The sequence below is a fragment of the Mesocricetus auratus genome, unplaced genomic scaffold, assembly GCF_017639785.1.
Source record: "Mesocricetus auratus isolate SY011 unplaced genomic scaffold, BCM_Maur_2.0 Super-Scaffold_100025, whole genome shotgun sequence".
In the NCBI taxonomy this organism is placed as follows: domain Eukaryota; kingdom Metazoa; phylum Chordata; class Mammalia; order Rodentia; family Cricetidae; genus Mesocricetus; species Mesocricetus auratus.
The window spans coordinates 14,045,233-14,065,774 of NW_024429206.1; the positions used below are offsets into that span (position 1 = coordinate 14,045,233).

At 49.8% G+C, this 20,542-nt stretch overlaps 1 protein-coding gene across 1 annotated transcript; it reads left to right on the top strand.

The window, feature by feature from the left end:
* Positions 1 to 3,499: 3,499 nt before the first annotated feature.
* Orai1 (ORAI calcium release-activated calcium modulator 1) lies at positions 3,500 to 19,878 on the top strand. Its single transcript, XM_005080640.4, has 2 exons — positions 3,500 to 4,038; positions 15,699 to 19,878. The coding sequence occupies exons 1-2, from the start codon at positions 3,733 to 3,735 to the stop codon at positions 16,299 to 16,301; spliced, it is 909 nt and encodes a 302-aa protein (XP_005080697.1). The 5' UTR covers positions 3,500 to 3,732; the 3' UTR covers positions 16,302 to 19,878.
* The last annotated feature ends 664 nt before the right edge of the window (positions 19,879 to 20,542 follow it).

The following is a 20,542-nucleotide window of genomic DNA, read 5'->3' on the forward strand; positions in this document are numbered from 1 at the left end:
TCTACTAAAGCAGCAACTGCTCTAAACCATTGAGCCAACTCAGGCTTTCTCTTTGTGGCCCTGGCTGTCCTGGAACTAGCTGTGTAGACCAGGCTGACCTCAAACTCAGAGATCCTCCTGCCCGTCTCCCGAGTGCTGGAATTACAGGGGATCTGTGGTGACACATGTTTATGAGCTAATAAAGACACTGAAGATCAGAAAAGCAAAGTAGCCAAGCCAGTAGCTCTTACTTCTACAAAGGGCTGAGGAGATCTCAAAATACAGCCTGAGACAATGAATGGGCTCTTGTCTTTTATGTACCTCTCTAGGGCTGAGATTAAAGGTGTGACCTCTGTAGACTGATTCACTCTTATGTATTCCCTGGTGGCCTTGAACACAGAGAGATCCATCTGCCTCTGTCTCCTGAGTCCTGGGATTAAAGGTGTGTGCCACCACTGCCCGGCTCCCATAGCTAAGTAGTGTGGCTGGCTTTGCATTCTGATCTTCAGTGGCTATATTAGATCATAAACAACATCTCACCCCAGGGAGCTCCCCTTCACCTGGCGGGTGTTAACTTTTTTCTACCCACAGGATGAGGCTGTTGCTACCTCCTAGGCGGCTCACCAGCCGTTTTGATCAGCCCCAGGCTATGGCCATCAATCCCAGTGGAGCCCCATTTTCCTTTCAGGAGGGTCTCTACACTCTGGAGCACAAAATTGATTGGAAAAGTTGTACTTGACTCTCTTTCAGATAGCAACACCAGAGGTTGAAAGCTTACCTTCCGGCTACCTGAGGGAGACACAGGTTTGCTTGGGGACACTGATGAATCAGGATCCTGGGGTCCAATCCTCTCTGTCCTCTGGCGGCAATGTTTCATGCCTTTTAGCTTTCTTGTTGGAGCCTCGAGTTTTCCACCTGTTGAAGCATAGGTATGGCTGGCTTCATGTCTGCTCATGGTCCCTGCTGACCCAGAGGAAGGGAGACAAAAGTCACTGTGGGCCCTTCCATACTTTGGGGTCAGCAGCTGTGCTTTGGAGCCTTCCCTCCACCCTGCATTGCTTTGTGGTGCCAGGATTAAACCCAGAACTACAGGCTAAACTGTTTTCTCATCTATACAGATGGGCTGATTGAAAATCAAATTCAAAATCAGCATAGTAAGGGGAGGAGGGGGTTATGATGTGTCAATGAGAAAACAATCTCCACAGTAAAGGCCCCTCTTTAGCCCCCACGGGCAGATCTCTTCATTGCTCTAAACCAGTCGGTCTTTCGTTCTGGTTTCCAGACACTTCCCTCCACAACTCAGGCCCTCTCTCCAGCTAGGGGTTTCTCTGGACCAAAGGTGTCTGTTACTTTATTCATTGAACCTGTTTCTATGCAAACACACTCTAAGAGTGCTCGTGCTTTAGTGGGTGTCAGATCAATACACGAATTGGCTAGACAGTCTCAGATGCTGTGATAAAAGCCAAGACTAAAAGCAACTCGGGGAGAAAAGGTTTACGCTTCCTAGGGGGCTCTATGTCAGGGCAAGAACTGAAGCAGAGATGGAAGAAAGCTGCTTCCTGGTGTGCTCATGGAGCCCAGGGTTACCCACCTGGCCAGGGGCAGCACCACTCAGAGCGGTCTGGGCCATCCCACATCAATTATCAGTCAAGAAAACGTCCTACAGACTTGCCTAGGGGTCAGTCCAAAGGCTGCTTATTCTCAATTGAGAGTCCCTCTTGGATGACTCTAGCTTGTGTCAAGCTGATGGCAAAGAACCCAGCACGGATGCTATCATGATCAGAGCTATTCGAGGAGAGGCATCAGGGTGACCAGACACATCTGGCACGAGGCTATGTATTTTGGGAAGTGATATTTGAACCCAGATGCAGATGATAATCAAGAGTAATAAGTACAAACTGTGTGTGGTGGCCCACACCTTTCATACCAGCACTTGGGAGGCAGAGGCAGAAGGATCTCTGTGAGTTTGAGGCCAGCCTGGTCTACACAGTGAGTTCCAGGACTCCAAAGCCACATAGTGAGACTCTTGTATCAAGAAAAAAAAAAAAGCCCACCTACAAAACAAACCCAGTGGGGTGAGACTTTTTGTTGTCCCATTTAGATTTTGTTATTGAGACAGGGTCTTTTTAATGTAGCAGTGGCTGGCCTAGAACTCACAGAGATCCACTTGCCTTGCGTTTTCTCGCTGAGATTAAAGGCATGTGCCACCCTCCGGACTCCAAACTCTCCATCTCTATAAACCAGGGAAGGAAGCCTCCAGGGGAGTCTCAGAAACTTGGAAGGAGGCCTTCTCCTTGTACGGTTGTGTGGAGTGCTGCCCTCTAGTGGTTTTACAAGAGTGTGAACTAGCACACCATAGACCTGGAGTGCCGCGTGCTTAGGATTTGACTGGTGTCTAAATTTGTCCCTTGTTCTTGTTTTTCCCACATGTATTCAGTCAACAAATATTTCTTCAATGTGGAGCGTGTGCCAAGAAACGTTCTGAACGCTGGGGGTTAGAGCAGTGACACCACTGTTAGCGCAGCTGCTTTGGGTTAACATCCTAAGAGTTCCTTAGCCCGTACCTTACCTCACCTGAGCCCCACCCTCAACCCCCATATTCCGAAGCCAGCTACCCCTGACTTCTTGTTTCCCTTCCCTTTAGGTCCCGGCTCTTCACATTGCTAGCCCAAGTCTCAGTTCAGAGGAGACCCAAAGGTGTGGACGTGATTATCGTCTGCCCTGCAGAACAGAAAATTCCATGGAGCCCCAGGAAATCAATGCCAGCACGCTAGAAGCATGAGCAAATGGATCTGTGTGAGTTCGAAGCACGTCCCAGCCCGGACAGGGATATGTAGTCTCAAAAAATAATAAATACATTGGGGACTAGCGTTCTAAAATCAACACGACAACCCTGTTAACTATTTTTTTATTTTTTACCGTTTTTATTTTTCCCTACACATTTGCAGCCTTCTGAACTATAATTTACACGTTGGTGTTTGTACGTCTCTTCTACTAAAATGCTGGCTGCAAGGGGGCAGGGAATTTTGTCCCTTCAAACTCATGGTGATTCTCCTGCCTCAGCTTCCCCTGTGCTGAGATTACAGGCACACATGTCCACTCCGGGATAGACTCTGTCCCTCTTAATCGCAAATATAGTGCCTGCCCTCAGCGCCTGAAGTGTTGGCATCCAGTAGGCGCTCAATAAACCACCGACTGAACTCTAGACCTCCGCTTGATCTTTTTCCAACAGACCTTTTGCCACCTTGTTCCAAGTAGGAAACAGGCCTCAGGAGGCGCCCAGAGGTGACCTCGGATGGCCCAACTCAGGAGCACCGGGAGCAAAGCCACACGAGCAGCTGCAAAGAGAAGCGAGGCCTGTCAGCGTGAGGCGCTTCCAGGAAGGCGCGCCAGGGGCTGTGGGCGGGGCCGTCGGAGGCGGCGCGGGGCACGTAACTCGCACGGACACCGCCCACCTCCCTGCGGGCGGGGCATTTGAGTGGGTGTGGTGTATGTAAATAATCGCGGGGCGCCGGCCAATCGTGGAGCGCGCCGAGGTGCCGGCCTGGGACCGGACGCCGGTCGGCGCGCAGGCTCAGGTCGCTGCTGCTTGGAACTTGCGGAGCGGTTCTGTCGCCACTGCCTCGGCCTCAGGTTCGGGTGCGTCCGGCCGGGTGCGACAGTCTCGGGTGGGAGCAGGCGGAGGTGCGGCGCGGCCCGGGGCCGCAGCCCTCGCAGGCGGCCGCCGCCAGCCGCGCCTTCGCAGCGAACTCCATGCATCCGGAGCCTGCCCCGCCCCCGAGCAGCAGCAATCCCGAGCTTCCCTTGAGCGGCGGCAGCAGCACCAGCGGCAGCCGCCGGAGCCGCCGCCGCAGCGGGGACGGGGAGCCCTCGGGGGCCCCACCGCTGCCGCCACCGCCCGCCGTCAGCTACCCGGACTGGATCGGCCAGAGTTACTCCGAGGTGATGAGCCTCAACGAGCACTCGATGCAGGCGCTGTCCTGGCGCAAGCTCTACTTAAGCCGCGCCAAGCTCAAAGCCTCCAGCCGGACCTCGGCTCTGCTCTCCGGCTTCGCCATGGTGAGCTCGGGCCGCCCTGCCCTCCTCCCCTCTTCCTGCTTCGGCCGCTCCCGCCCGCAGCCCCGACGGGGCCCACAGTTGGGAGCGGGCTGGGCGTGCCTGGGGTGAGGGGGAAGAGCTGGGATAAGCCGTTGTGAGCGCCGGAGGGGAGCCAGAGGCACTGAGCTGTGAGGGACAGATGGACGACCCGAGCGAGATGCACAGGCGCAGGTGTTTTCAGACGGGCACCTTGTCGCGGCAAAGAGGTTAGGGTCACAAAGTGTTGCTTTTCTAAAATTGGTTTGTAAAAAAAGTCTGCCCCGCATGTGTTCAGGGGGGCAGAGAGAACGCACAAGGTCTGACCCACTGAGGACAGGTGTCTGGGGATGGAGATGAGAACCACCCTGTGCCGGGCCCTCCCACACACCTAAGGCCACAAGGCATTACCAAGGCTTCTTTATCAAATATTGGAGGGGATTTCCCAATACTTTCCACCTCCCCAGACTCCACACATTCTCATTCCCCCTTACTCCACCCCGCCCTCCCCCCCACATTCTCCAAGATCCTCAGCCTAGGGGTTGACAGCCACTCCCCATCCTCAGTTTCTTCTTCAGAAACTTGCCTCTGAGTCACTGGGTGTGGGGGAGGAGGGTGGGACATGTTCCCCCTTGAACGGGCTCTTGCTTGATTAGGAGACATATTTTCCTCCCCTCAAGTCCCAAGAAGATGGTACAAGAAGCCTCTGCAAGAGGCGCCCCTGGAGGCTGTTAGGCCCCAGAAGTTTAACTCTGGGAATACCTTCAGGCCTGACATCTTGGAGTTGGCCAGGAGCAGGGCTCTGCATAACTACATTATTATCTTTTGGTGGCATCAACCTGCATGGATGGAGTTTGCCTCCCTCCCCTTCACGAGCACTCGTGCCTCCCCACCCCCATCCTCCACCCCCAGGAGTTAGCTAAACCCTTGGCCTTGAGGAAGGGAGTGGCTGGCACCCTTGGTGTTTTCTTGGGAAGGGAACGTGTCTGGGTCGCTCTCCCTGTATTCTTCGAACAAGTGGATGAGTGCGCCAGTGAGCCTGGATGCTTTAGAGGCTCACAGTGCCCTGGGCCACGGGAAAAGGCCCGGAGGGGGAGGACCGAAGGTACCCCTCCCAGCTACCACTTGCTGCGTGTGTGTGACCTCAGGCAAATCACTGTCTTTCCCTCTCTGGACCATGATTTCTGAAATGGTAAATAAAAACTGTTCGTAAAAAGTTCCTTGGACACCACTGGATGATGGGGAAGCAGAGGATCTCTGAGTTTGAAGCCAGCTGGTCAATAGAGTGAGTTCCAGGACTGCTACACAGAGAAACCCTGTCTTTGAGGGAGGGGAAAAAGTTCTCCTGACATTGAAAATGAAGTTGAAGGAGCCCTTTAGTGGAGAAAGAGGGAGAGTTGGGTGTAGCCTATAATTATAGTATTCAGGAGGGAGAGGCAGGAGGATTGCCCACAAATTCAAGGCCAGCCTATACATAATGTAGTGACTTCCAACCAGGACTACTTATGAAGACCTTGTCTTAGAGAAAATAAAGGGGTAGTTTGTAGTTCAGGCAAAATGATAAAATTCTCTTTTTCTTTTCAAGACAAGAGATTCTCTTTGTAGCCCTGGCTGTCCTGGAACTTGCTGTGTTTGCAGGCTCAGAGATCTACCTGCCTCTGCCTCCTGAATTCTGGGATCAAATGTGTGAGCCACCACTGCCAGGTCTTAGCTAGACTTTTTTTTTTTTTTAATTCTCCAGACAGGGTTTTTCTGTGGCTTTGGAGGCTGTCCTGGAATTAGCTTTTGTAGACCAGGCTGGTCTCAGACTCATAGAGATCTGCCTGCCTCTGCCTCCCAAGTGCTGGGATTAGAGGTGTGCGCCACCACAGCTTGGTGAGTTAGACATTTTTATCTTTGATCCTGTGCTAAGCACTATGCTGGCTAACTCACTCCCCAACAGTCAGTTCTTGTCAAGGGGTTTTACCTGGGCCACACAGCTAGTCTGGTAAACAGGACTTGAACCAAGGTCAACTGGCAACTAGTTTGTTTTTTGAGACAGGGTTTCTGTGTTGTAGCCCTGGCTGCCCTGGAACTTGCTCACTCTGTAGACCAGGCTGACCTTGAACTCACTGAGATCCACCTGCCTCTGCCTCCCAAGTGCTGGGATTAAAGCCCAGCTGCAACTAGTTCTTGCTTAGGTATTTCTCCACTTGTCACCACAGTGCTTTGATAAGTGTCCAGCCAATGGCAGGTAGCACAGGTCTGAGGAATGAGAAGCAAAGCCAGAAAGCTGCTTTGGAAGCTAAAGAGAAAGTGTTACATTTTGTGGAGGTGAGCTACCATCTGTATCCTCTTCCTTCTCCAGGTGACATTCCCCTTCAGGTGACACTTCCTAGTCTATCTTATTCTCTTCCTCTGTAAGAGGAAAGACCCTGCTAAAAACAGTGGCAGACTTTAGAAGGCTGGGTAGCTAATAACCTTGTGTGGGCGTGGGCACCTCCATACTGTCCAGTCTGGGAATTTTGTTTTCTCAGTCTGGGTGGAGTAGGCTCCTGAACTTCACGGTGGCATCTCTACTCTGCAGACTAGGAAGGGTTGAATCCCAGGACAGCCTCCATGCTGAGCAGCAGTTTAGAGGGAAGCTAAGTACTTGCTGTGAAGCAGGGGACGCCTAAGACCTCTGGATGCATGGTCTGAGGTCTGATTGTGCCCTGCCCCCACTGCTGACACCCAGCCATTGAGTGAGCCTCAAGAGAGGAAGGGGTGCTTGACCGCCCCAGTGCCATGGTAACAGAATGACAAGTTTCCTGGATTACTCTCCCTTGGCTTGTGAGTCAGCACAACTAACTTCCTGCCCCCAGAGGGCTTCCTTCTGCAAACCTGGAAGAGAGGAGGAGCTGACATGACTGTTACTCTCTAGGGTTAGCCAGGTTGCCCACGATGCCAAATTCACCTGCTCATCCATAGCTGAGGGTGAGAGAAAGTCTTCCAGAAAGCCTGGGGAGACTGAGCAATCCTAACTTCACAAAAGAAGAGCAGCTAGGTTCCTGAAACATGATGAGTGTCCTTGAAGTTAGTTTTCTCATGTGTAAAGGTGGACAGATCCTAGTCTCTTGACTTGAATGAAGATTCATTACAGGAGCCCTTGGTTTTGAGGGTGGGGTGGCGAGCAATTTCAGGATCTGATGTGCTCTGTTCTTCTATGATCTGGAGAAACTCAACAAGATACAAAATGAACCTGAATATAGGGTAGATGTGTATCTTTTGTAGTGTCCCTAGAGCCAAGAGTGACCTTGGAGCCTACCTTTAGTCTGTCTGTAGGTAAGGTTACCACTTGACAACCTGGGCCTGACCCTGCCTCTTAAGTACTGTGATGATGATGCATAGCAGTCCAGTCAACTTAGGAGGGCAGGCTGTAACGTTAGCCTAAGCGGACGATAATTGGGAAGGTCAGCCTGGGGCAGTAAACAAAATGCTTTCCATGACCTGGGATCAATTATTTTTGGATTATCTTCCTCCTCAAATTCTACCCGCCAGCCCCCTTTTGTTCCAGGTTCCAGAGCAGGTTAGAAGTTGGCTGAGATTTCTGGGAAAATGAGTTGGAAGGAGGCACTCGAGTCATGAGACATTATTGGGTATTTATGACATACTTGGAGGTCAGAGATGAGCAAGAAATAGCTCGGTACTAATCCCCAGAAATGATCATTAATGCTGGAGTTGATAAGGCTCTTGCACTAGGCTACCCACAGTGCAAAAACTATCTAGAAGTGTCATTTCTTCTTCCTACAAGCATAGTTGTCCCCAATGAATGACTTGCTTCAGTGAAGTCCCTTGGTTGGGAAAACGGTTAGACCCTTTTGAGTGGCAGAGAGAGAACAGGCATGCATCAGAGGATGGTAAGGGCACAGAGCCCAGGAGCTCTAGGACAGAGAAGTAGGAACAGGGACTGCATCATCTAACTGAGATGCCGATCTCAGCCAAGCCTCTTCAGACTGTAAAATCTGCGGGAAGTCACTTAGATCTCAGCTGTCTCACCTGTAAAATGAAGTAATGATAATAGCAACCTGGTTGGTGTAAGGATTTGGTGGGTTGGAATTTGCAAATTATAATACCTGCCTTGGTATCTAGGAAACTTGTTTATTCGAGTTTCCATGGTGTGGGGGGCTGTTTTTGAAGGGTTAGCTGAGTTAGAAGAATGTGATTCCAACTGAGCCTTGAGAATGGTGGAGTGAGGTTTGGAGAAGAGCCTAGTCAGAGGAACTGGCAAGAGCAGTCACAGGCATCAGTCAGCAGGCCTTCATTCAGGGAAAGATACGGAGTCTGGTGTGACCAGCGCTGTGCCACACACCAACTCAATATGGTAGCCAGGCATGGTGGTGCAGAGCTTTAAACCCAGTGCTCAGGAGGCGAAGGCAGGTGGATTTCTGTGAGTTTGAGACCAGCCTGGTTTACATGGTGAGTTCCAGGACAGCCATAGCTACACAATAAGACCTTGTCTTTAAAAAAGCTGTATGATGCCAGGCGTTGGTGGCGCACGCCTTTAATCCCAGCACTTGGGAGGCAGAGGCAGGCGGATCTCTGTGAGTTCGAGGCCAGGCTGGTCTACAGAGGGAATTCCAGGACAACCTCCAAAACAACACAGAGAAATCCTGTCTTAAAAAAACAAAAAAAGCTGTATGGTAGAGGTCCTTGGTTGGTTGTTAGGAAGTTTGAACTTGTGTGAGCAGTAGGGAGCTAGCAAAGGTTATAGACAGAGGAGTGGCGTGAAGAATGTGGTAGTGATGGTAAAAGTGGTTATTATGCAATCCCTATTGTGTCTGGAAGGAGCCTGAACTCCCTTCTTTCGTTCTTGTCTAAGGCTCAGAAGCTCTTCAAAGCATGGGATCCACGCGGGGAAACGAGGGTTCTCAGCGGCTCAGATCACAGTTAGTAGGGCCCAAGTTCTGGTGTGTCTAATTTGGAGTCTGTTTCTCCGCTCCCTGCCTTGCCAGTACCCCCTTAGCTGGTGGATAACCAGGCCCTTGGAGCCTGCCAGATGCCCAATTCTGCATGCAGGATTTGTATGCTGGACTGTGTATAAATGGAACTCTGCTGAATGTCCCAAGAGGAGGCTGATATCTGCCCAGCAGAGAAGCCTTTTGTGAAACTTCACGAGTGCCTGCGGCATGTTTCTGGAATTCTCAGCTAGGAACAGTGAGGGGCCCTCCCCTCGATGGGTTCCTGACTGGTAAGGAAAACACTCTTCTGAAGTAGACTTCCCAAGGCAGCGCTTTATTGATGTGCACTGGGTAGAAATAGAGGATAGTCAGAAGAAAACGGAATATGAAGTTAAAGTGGAAATCAGCTGATTTTTCTGATGAAACATTTGAGGGTCTTCTAATTTGCTTTCAGACAGATGGGACCACAACCAGACAGTGTTGATGGTTTTCTTTTCTTTTGTTTTGTTTTTTAAGAGGATCTTTGTTATTTTTGTTTTTTTGAGATTGTGTCTCTCTATAGTCTAGTCTGGCAAGGAGCCCTTAATCTTCCTGGCTCGGTGTCCTGAGTGCTGGGATGACAAGCGTATGTTGTCACCCCTGGTTTAGAAGACAGGGTTTCTCTGTGTATGTAGCAGGAACTCACCCTGTAGACCAGGCTGGTCTCAAACTCAGGAATTCTCCTGCCTCTGCCTCCTGAGTGCTGACAGTGAGTCCTGGGACTGGAAGCATATGTCACCACACCGGGTGAGAAAAGTTTTTTGTTTTTGTTTTTGTTTTTGTTTTTTTTTTTTTGGTTTTTCGAGACAGGGTTTCTCTGTGGCTTTGGAGGCTGTCCTGGAACTCGCTTGGTAGTCCAGGCTGGTCTCGAACTCACAGAGATCCGCCTGCCTCTGGCTCCCGAGTGCTGGGATTAAAGGCGTGCGCCACCAACGCCCGGCTGAAAAGTATTTTTTAAATTAATTTTAAGTTATACAAAGTAATGAGTTTCGTTGTGGCATTTTCATTCATTTGTCATTATACTTTGCTCTGATCAGTCCCCCACCCCCTTAGGGAGGATTCTTGTATGTAACTGTTATTTCATAATCACCTTTGGGGAATGTTAGTCTAACCCTAGGGTCAGCCACCTTTTTCTGTCAGGGTAGTGTGGTTTTCCAGGTGACTGTTGCACTCTGTCACTGGCCTTAGATGATATGTAAGTTAATGGGTGTGATCAGTAGAGAGGTGTAGGCCTATGAAACATTATGGAAAGCCCTAGTCAATCAATCTCTGTTCTGAACCTGGGTCTCTAAACACCACTAAAACTTATAAGTAAGCTTTACTAATTTTTTAAAAAGATTTATTTATTTATTATGAACACAATATCTGCACGCCAGAAGAGGACACCAGATCTCATTACAGATGGTTGTGAGCCACCATGTGGTTGCTGGGAATTGAACTCAGGACTTCCGGAAGGGCAGTCAGTGCTCTTAACCTCTGAGCCATCTCTCCAGCCCGAGATTTACTAATTTTTATTTGTTTAATTTTGAGACAGGATCTCACTATGCAGCCCTGGCTAGCCTGGAGCTAACTGTGTAGACCAGACTGGCCTCCATAGCAAGTTCCATGACATCAAGATCTCTGTAACAGAGAGACCCTGTCTCAGAACAAAAATGGGTGTGGACACCAAGATCTCCATCCCCAGAAAAATGGATGTGCGTCTCCTCCATCTTTTCAGGAGCCAGCTAGGGGGTCCAGCATACCCCACTGTGATCCAAGTATCATGTGATGGTCCTTCTGCACCTGCCCTCTTGGATTGAGGAAGACTGAATACCAACCCTTTAGGAGGGCTTGCCCTGTAGTAGGGGTAGGGGGTAGGGACTGATTTCCTACAGTATTGTCCCTCCTTCAGAATGGGAGGTGATAACTGCCATCTCAGGAATTCTCAGTGAAAATTTTAACCGTTGAGCTGCAAGGGGAGGGAAAGGTAGCAAGCACAAGCTTGTAAGAATGGACGCATTGGAGGGCTTCAGGAGCGAGTGGTGCTCGGTGAAACTTTTGTTTCTGTTTCATAAAAAAGAGTGCATGTCTATTTTTAGAAACATTTGGAGTACTGGACTGCCGTGGTCAAGAGAGTTTGTAAACCATGGGGCTGGATTCAGATCTCTCTCAGTAGAGGGTCTGCATTGGGAATGGAGTTAGCAGTTGCAAACAACTCAGGGAAACCCATGTGACTAGGGCTTGGGGGTCTCCCCACGGCTGCAGCTATCTGGAGGGTAATGAACAGGAGGATGAACTGGAAGGGCTGGGCGGGGGAGAAAGCTGTGTTTTCCACTGTGGGTAGAGGGGTTGGGAAAGGCAAGGGAGGGGGCTCTCTCAAAAGTACCAGGATTGCTCAGGGTCTCCATGGAGCCCAGCAGGAAGGTAAGAGGTGGTTGGTATTCAAGTGGGGTGGGCACATGCTTGACCACGCCAGCGGGCCTTGCCCTCCACAGGATCAGTACTCTTTAGCCTTTGCTTCAGATCCAGGATCCCCAATGTCTCCTGTGAGACTCTGTAGACTGGTGTGACTTGGGGCCTGTGGTCTGGCCCTTCTGTCCCATTAGGCCCTGTGCAGCTGGGTTTGTGGAGGCCTGCTGGCTGGCTAGGAGCTGTTTATTTTGGGTTAACAGTCCTGCTCCCTGCTATATTTACCTTGTGAAGCTACATGCAATCTGATCTGATGTGCTCTCTCTGGGACACTGCTGGGGCCCCCGGATGTCAGCTGCCAGATTCTGCCAGGCCTCCCCTGACTTACTCCCTGACCCTGTGGGGCAGAACCCTAGTGGGAATCATACTGGGAGATGACTCTTATGCCTGTGAACAGTTTTCATCAGGGTTCCTGATGTATGCCAGCCACCTCTTATTCCTCATTCAGAATCATTTCTTGTGTGTAGCCCTGTGGCGTTGAACTCGGTCCTACCTATGGCAATGGTGCATATGGCCAGCCTGTGTTGGACTTCCAGAGTGGTAGATGAGGGTAATGGGGTTTCTTCCAGAGCACAGTGGGTAGCAGACCCTTCCCTTTCCTTGGGGACTTCAGCCTTCTCTCAGCCCAAGGCTGTGAGGACACTGACTTTTAGTGCCCCTAGTCCATGTGTGCCTTGGCTAGGTTTTATGGCCCTGGTGATGCTGTCCTGCAGAGATGGTCACTTGGGTGGAGTACACTTGCCCCTAATGCCCACATCAGGGGACAGCTAGTGCTGCCTCAGAGAGAGAGATACCAGGCTCCTAGTGAGGAATAGTGTGCCGGCCTGGGGAGCCCACCTCTAGCTCTGTTTTTCTTTTTAACTAAGATTTATTGGCTGCTGTGCTAAACATTTACACATACCGTGTGAAGGAAGCACACCCTCATTACACATGGGCTGGAGAGTGGCTATGAGGTCCCCCTGCCCTGCCCTAGAGCAGGATAGCTACCTGTCTGCAGTGGATCTCCTTTCTCTGAGGCAGTTGCCTTGTTTGAAAATGAGTAATGGGTGTGTCTTATCTGTCATTCTGTGTGTATGTGCATGGTACCCAGGGCCTCACCACACTAGGCTAGCATGCTCCTGCTGAGCTGCAGCCTCTGCCCCAACAATGATAATAACTAGTAAGAATCATTGATACTCTATAAACTTTATCGTAAGTCAGGTCATGTTTATAGGGCATTTTGTGCTCAGTAGTCATAAGCAGGCCAAAACTGGGGTATGGAAGAGTTTAAATACTTGTCCACGGTTACTGGCCTTGTAACCTGAAGCACAGTTTTCACAATCGGCTGGTGTTGTGGGTCTGTGTGCTGAACACTCTACAGAGCGGGGGCCAGTATGGCACGTGGAGGTTGCTGGGGTGCAGGAGAGCACACAAACCTGACCATAAACACCCCCAACACCAGACCCACAGAATAGCTCTGCACATCCCCTCCACCTCAGTGGACCTGTTCCCTCAGCCTCTCCTGCTTGTCCTTTCTCAGGTTTCAGGTTCCGGGACAGCAGACCAAAACAGGAAGAGGAAGTATGGGTGTGAGGAGGTGCTGTTGCTGAGGGTTTTGAGCTTCTCCAGGTAGGGGTAGAGACTGGGTCAGAGCCTCGCCTTGCTCTGCTGTTCCGTCCTTACCCGCATGGACTGAGTTGCCTGGCTCCCTTGCCCGCATGGGCTCAGAATAATTCTCAGGGTTGGCATTAGGCCACCAGGGAATCTTAAACAACGGTCAAAATCCTCATGGCAGTGCCCCAAATTTACATGAACTTGAACCGGTTTATAAATTCTCAGGCAAGAGCATCCTTATCCTTGCTAGTTGTGACAATTCTTAGGCAAAAGCCTTTAAATTGTGTTGGAATGTTCTGAAAAGTCTTGGGAATCTACAAACTGGGCTGTTTCACTGAAGGCATCCACTCCTTTCTCCAGATTCTTAGGCTATGTCTCCTCCGACCCTAGTCTCACCCCTCCAGTCTTAGAGAGTTGCATATGAACCAAAACTCCGAGACTTGAGATGGCTCTGACTTGAGGAGCAGGTCCAGGGCTGAGCAGCCTGCCTCCAGCAGGAGGGTGAGAACCACGGGATTTCAGGGAGACAGACGGGTATGGGAATGTAGACTTAAAACTAAATACTAATAAAACCCAGTTTTACTGGTTTCACTGTGCCCCCACAAAACAAGTATTTGGTGTGGATTAACTCAAACATCACACCCCCCCCCCCCCCCATTTACCATCATTTTGTTTTGGTTTTCATTAAAGACTGGGTCTCATAGCTCAGGCTGTCCTTAAACTTGCTATGTAGCCAAGGATGACCTTGAACTTCTCATCCCCTTGCCTCTACCTTCCCAGTGCTGAGATTACAGGCACGAACCACCACACAGTTTATACCAGTGTTGGGAACTGAGCGGAGGGCTTTGTGCATGGGAAGCAAGCAGTCTACCGAGTTACATTCCCAGCCTCCTTTCGTGATAGTGTCATTTCCCGTTTCTTTGTTGTCCTTGACCCCCTCCCGCCCACATGGGCAGACCCTGGCAATGTACCCAATTGCCTGTTGCTCCTGGCCCAAATCTGATGAACTGGCTCCTTTACATGAGGGTGATTTGCAAGGCCCAGAATGCCCCTGGTAACCCCGGGAACTTGGGAGCAACTAGTGTGTGAGTCCTGGCACTGGTAGAGACTGTCCTGGGGCTTGCTGGCTGTCGAGCCAGACAAGATACCCACTGCGTTGAGCGTTTGTGTTCCAAGAAACCTCGCTTCCTTGTTGGCCTGTGTACCTTGTTCTCAGAATGGGCCTAGATGTGACATGGACCATCACATCTCCAGCTTCCAACCGGCTCCTTGTCCCTAGAGCAGGGCATGAAAGAGTCCTGGTTTTGATATGACAGTGAGGGGCCAAATGGAATAGTGGATGATAGTTGTTTTGGTGTGTGTTTTTTTTTTTTTTTCTCAAGACAAGGTTTCTCTGGGTAGCTTTGGCTGTCCTGGAACTTGCTCTGTAGACCAGGCTGGCCTTGAATTCCTAGAGATCCACCTGCTTCTGCCTCCTGAGTGCTTGGATTAAAGGTGTGTGCCAACACTGTTCAGTGTTTTTTTTTTATTATTTATTTTATGTGCATTGGTGTGAAGGTGTCAGATCCCCTGGAACTGGAGTTATAGTTGTGAGTTGCCATGTGGGTGCTGGGAATTGAACCTAGGTCCTCTGTAAGAGCAGCCAGTGCTTTTAACTGCTGAGCCATCTCTCCAGCCCCGATTTGTTTTTATTTGGTTTTTTGAGGCAGGGTTTCTTTGTGTAGTCTTGGCTCTCCTGGAATTAGCTATATAGACCAGGCTGGCCTCTAACTCATAGAGATCACCTGTCAATGTCTCCCAAATGTTGGGATTAAAGGCGTGTATCAACGCCACTCAGTCATTTTTTTTCCCAATGTATATTAAAGTTTTCTTGGTCTGGAGAGATAGTTAAGCAGGTAAAGGTGCCAGCTGCCAGGCCGGATGTTGGTGGATCACACTTGACACCAGCACTTGGGAGCTTGGGAGGCAGAGGCAGGTGGATGTCTGAGTTCAAGTCCAGCCTGGTCTACAGAGTGAGTTCCAGGACAGGCTCCAATTCAATAGAGAAACCCTGTCTAGAAAAACAAAACAAAAAACAAAAACAAAAAAAGTGCCTGCTACCAAGATTGACAACCTGAGTTTGATTCCCCAGGATTCACATGAGAGAATGAAAGAACACCTCCCAAGGCAGAGGCAGGTGGATCTCTGAGTTTGAGGCCAGCCTGGCCTACAGAGCAAGTTCCAGGACAACTAGAGCTACACAGAGGGATCCTGTTGGAAAAAAAAAAAGCAAAAACAAAAAACTTACAGTATGCATGATATACTTTACCATCTTCACTATTTATGATCAACACTGACAGTGGCAGCATTCCCATTTGGAAGATGTTTACTATACACCGGGAACTCTCTCTGTTGCTAAATATCTGTGAATTAATAGGTCACACCTGTTTTCTGTATATGGTAAGGCTAGAGACACTCACTCCCTAAGGATACAGAGTTAATGGGTTCATGCTTGCTGTCCTGTCGGTAGTTTTTGCTACTGCTCTACCCACAGTGGGTAGGCTTTCTCATTCCCAGGAAGAGTCTCTGAGAGGCCACATGACAGGTCTGGTGGGAAAGGGAAATAGGATTTGGCACGCCACTCACTCCCCTGTTCCCCTCCGCTAGGTGGCGATGGTAGAAGTCCAGCTGGATACGGACCACGACTATCCTCCGGGGCTGCTCATCGTCTTCAGCGCCTGTACCACGGTGCTGGTGGCCGTGCACCTCTTTGCACTCATGATCAGTACCTGTATCCTCCCCAACATCGAGGCAGTGAGTAACGTGCACAACCTCAACTCGGTCAAAGAGTCCCCCCACGAGCGCATGCATCGCCACATCGAGCTGGCCTGGGCCTTCTCCACCGTCATCGGGACGTTGCTCTTCCTGGCCGAGGTGGTGCTGCTCTGCTGGGTCAAGTTCTTACCCCTCAAGAGACACTCAGGTCAGCCAAGCCCCACCAAGCGCCCTCCTGAACCAGCCGTCGCCGCCAACAGCAGCAGTGCTGGCATCACCCCGGGTGAGGCGGCAGCCATCGCCTCCACGGCCATCATGGTCCCCTGTGGCCTGGTTTTCATTGTCTTTGCCGTTCACTTCTACCGTTCGCTCGTCAGCCATAAGACAGACCGGCAGTTCCAGGAGCTCAACGAGCTGGCCGAGTTTGCCCGCTTGCAGGACCAGCTGGACCACAGAGGGGACCACTCCCTGACACCTGGCACCCATTATGCCTGAGTCCTCAGCTTCCTACTGGCCCTGTGGAGCTTTCGCCTTATGCCCTTCCCCATGACCTTGTCTGGAGGACAGCCTGTGCAGGCAACTGGGCTTTACGGGGCAGAGTGTGGAAGGAAGATGTTTAAAAAAAACGAAATCACTGCACTTTGAGACTTTCTTCAGTGAGAATAAGCACTCCCTGTTCTTCCAGCTCTGGGTCCCCCTCCTGGTAGGATGTGGGGTGTGTGGGACAGATGCGCTCTTTGTCCTTTCTCCTCCCCCACGCCAGTGCCACCCGGATGCTTCCTGTCCTGTCCTCCTCAGCCTCCTTCCCAGTCCATGGGGTGTGTGTGTGTGTGTGTGTGTGTGTGTGTGTGTGTGTGTGTGTGTGTGTGTGTGTGTGTATAAGTAATGCATAAAATACACTCACAAGGGACACTGCTTCTTCCTGTCTATGTTTGTGGGGTCTGGACTGCCTGATAGGATGTCCCAGTCAGGTGAGCCACAATACAGTCTTTTTAAAAATTGAGAGACAGGGGATCAGGGACAAAACACTAGCCTGATACAGCCAAAACCTTGGACTCAGTCCACCAACTCTACAAAAACTGTGTTGCTGGGCATAGAACCCAGGAACTTGACCAGACACTCGCCCTCTGAGCTATATTCCAAGACATGTTTGGAAATTTTCTTCTCAAAAGAAGCCTTCACAGACTGTAGTTAAACTGTGTACCCATTTGTTTCTTTTGGAGGTAGTTATAAAGTCACCAGAAACCTGTGTACACAACTGAGCCACTAATTCTAGGAGAAACTCAAAGTTAGGCTCCTGCTAGCCTCTAGTCACAATATTTTTGTTTCATGATTAAAATATTACATTGTATTAGGTGTAATTGAACATAAAGAATATATATTTTGCAGGGTAGGAGAGATGACCCAGTGGTTAAGAACGGTTGGCTATTCTTCCAGAAGACCTAGGTGTGCAGTTCCAGGAGATCAGCAGCCTCTTTTGGCCTTTATGGGGACTTGTCACACATGGAGTTCAGAGACATACAGGCAAGGCAAAACACTCACACACAAAACATTCTAAGACCTGGGTGGTGGTGGTGCACACCTTTAATCCCAGTGCTCTGGAATCAGAAGCAGGTGGATCTCTGTCAGAGGCCAGCCTGGTTTACAGATTGAGTTCCAGGACAGCTAAGGCTACACAAAGGAATCCTGTTTCAGAAAAAAAAAAAGGTTTCATGTAGCTCAGTCTTGCTATGTAGTGGAGAATTTTGAACAGCTGATACATACGCCTCTGTCTCCCCGAGTTCTGGGATGACAGGTACACTGCTATACCAGGTGTTTTGCAGAGCTGGGGAACAAAGAAATCCAGAGCCCTCCTCCCCCCTCCCCAATGCCGAACAGGCTCTCTAGGAACTGAGTGACATCCCTACACCAATATTAACATTTTTTTAATGTGCATGCCTTTGATGGCCAGAAGAGGGCATCACATCACCTGGGAACTGAACTTACAGGCAGTTGTGAACCACAGTGTAGGTGCTGGGAACAAACATGGATGTTCTGTGAGAATTGTTTCATCACTGAGCCATCTGTCCAGCCCAGATACTTTTTTTTTTTTTAAGTGCTCAGACCTGTGGTTTTACAGGATGCCTTGTTAGTTTAGCTTCTCTTGATATTGTTTCATGGTTGTAATCAGATTGTGCATGTTGACAAGAATAGTCTGGGATTGTGTCAGTCAGTCTGAAACAACAAACCAGGGCTAGCTAGCCATTAGGTGTGTGGGATGTCCTAAGTACCGAGTGCTCCTCATGGGCCCTCAGCATTCTCAGCATGGTAGTCTTCCCTATGCAGGAAACAAAACCTATGCTCAAGAAAGTTAATGTAGCACGCCTTTGTGTCACGTGACCAGGTAGGTAGTGGGGCAAAAGGGGGCAACTTAGAGCATTTATCTCAGCTAGTGGTCACAGAGATGTCAGTCATCTTGATGGAGAGGGTATCAGGGGCATCAGTGTGTGTCACAGCAGCCAAGCATCAAGGGGACCTAGGAAGTGACCACAGCAAGATACAGTCCCTGAGGATGCTCACCCAGTGACCTTCCTGTCAAACACCACCTCCCATGTCTCACCACCTCCCAATAATGCTGTGGAGGAATGACTCCCTGCCATTGATTAGGTCAGAGGCCTTCTGAGCTAATCGTCTTTGGACATGCTTGCACAGTCCCCGAGGTGCTTTCCTAATCCCCTGGGCTCTTCCTAATCCAGTCAAATTGACAGTGAAGATTAACTATCTATCACAAGTAACTTGCCAGGCCTCAAACCCTGAAGATGGCTCAGAGCTCAGGGACTCGAAAGAATCTTACCCAGGCAAGTTCTGGCATTGCTTGAAGAATGGGAAGGCCCAGGGGGCCCTGGGCCCACCTTGCAGAGCTACAATGAGCAGGTACTGAGCTTTAGCCACCACTACCCAGGACCTATCTTTGCCACAGTCCCCACCAGTCCCTCTTGTTGGTTTCACACTAGGCCACTTAGTATTGCTTCCCTTGGATGTCAGATGGTTCAGCAGGAAAAGGAGCTGCCCCAAGTTTGACCACCTACGTACATTCCCCAGAGCCTGCATGGTGGGAGGAGAGAGAATCAGTCCTAGTTGTCCCCCGACCTCCACACATGGCAACGTGGAACTTGGACACAGTCATACACAATAAATGCCGTTTTTAAGACGTTGCTTACCTGACTCCCCCAGGCCCTGAGTTTGAGAGGTCTGTCCCGGAACTGCAATGTACAAAGTGGTTTTGCTTGCCCTCTTTCTAATGGTGCTGAGCCTCACACCTAGGGCGTTGTGCGTGATAACCAGGCGTCCTTCCGCTGTGCTGTGTCACTGGACCCTATAAAGTAGTTTGGGAGCCTAATGTCTGTCCCACTCCTATCACGTTGCATCTGCCCTGCATCTCAGCATCTTATGCACCAGGACCATCCACAAGATACCAGGCACAACTGGGGAGGGTCCCCAGTGCTACCTCTGCTCCCCAGAGAAGCCTGGATATCACTCCCGTATTAAGTCACCTTCCTGCTTCTGCAGAAACACAGGATCCTGCTGGAATTACTCCTGGACGATGACTGAAGTCTAATGTTTTGTTTCCTGAATGTGTATGGATTAAGAATCACCAAACTGGCTGGGCGATGGTGGCATACGCCTTTAGTCCCAGCACTCAGGAGGCAGAGGCAGGCAGATCTCTGTGAGTTTGAGACCAGCCTGGTCTACAAGAGCTAGTTCCAGGACAGCCTCCAAAACCACAGAGAAACCCTGCCTCAAAAAACTCAAAAAATAAATAATTAATTAAAAAAGAATCACCAGGCTGGCTTGTAGAATACAGATCCCCAAACATCACCATCCCCTATGAGCTGATTCAGGTTGGCAGGTTGGTCTGGGTATGTTTCTGGAATCTTTCTAACAAGTATCCAGACATCTTGAGTACTCCTTAAGGACCTAGGCTCAGAGTTGAGATGTAGCCCATTGGTAAAGCATTTGCTTAGCCTACAGCAGGCTTTGTGTTCCATCCAGCACCAACGGAGACGAGTAAATAAAAACACAGTTTCTCTGCTTTGGCTTTATTTTTATTTTGGATACAGAGGATTATTCATTTGCTTCCAGATTCAACAGTATAAAGTTGTTCTTAAGCCAGACAGTGATGTCTCACTTTCAATCCCAGCACTTGGGAGGCGGAGGCAGGCAGATCTCAGAGAGTTCGAGGCCAACCTGGCCTACAAGTTCCAGGACAGCCAAGGTTATACAAAGAAAACCTGTCTGGGGCTGGGGGAGGGGGTGCTGTTCTTCAGAACTGTTCCCAAGTCCCCAGTTGTCTCCAGAAGTGACTATTGTTGCCTGTTTACTGCTTTTATAAATAAATGTATCCTCAATTCCCACAGCTTTTTGAAGCAGGGTGTCTATGTAGACCATGCTGGCTTCGCAGACTTCTGCCTGTCTTTGCCTCCCAAATGCTAGGATTAAAGGTATGCACCACCTTTAATCTATACATTTCCACTATCTAAGAATATAGAGATCTGGGCTAGAGGGATAGCTCATTGGGTAAGAGCATTTGCTATTCTTCCAGAGGACCCTGTTTAGATTCCCCGTACCCATGTGGTAGCTCACAACCATTTGTAACACCTTTTTGAGCACCAGGCATGCTCATGGTACACATACATGCAGGCAAACACACAAAAATAAAAGAATATATAGCCCTGGGAAATGGTGGCATGCATCTT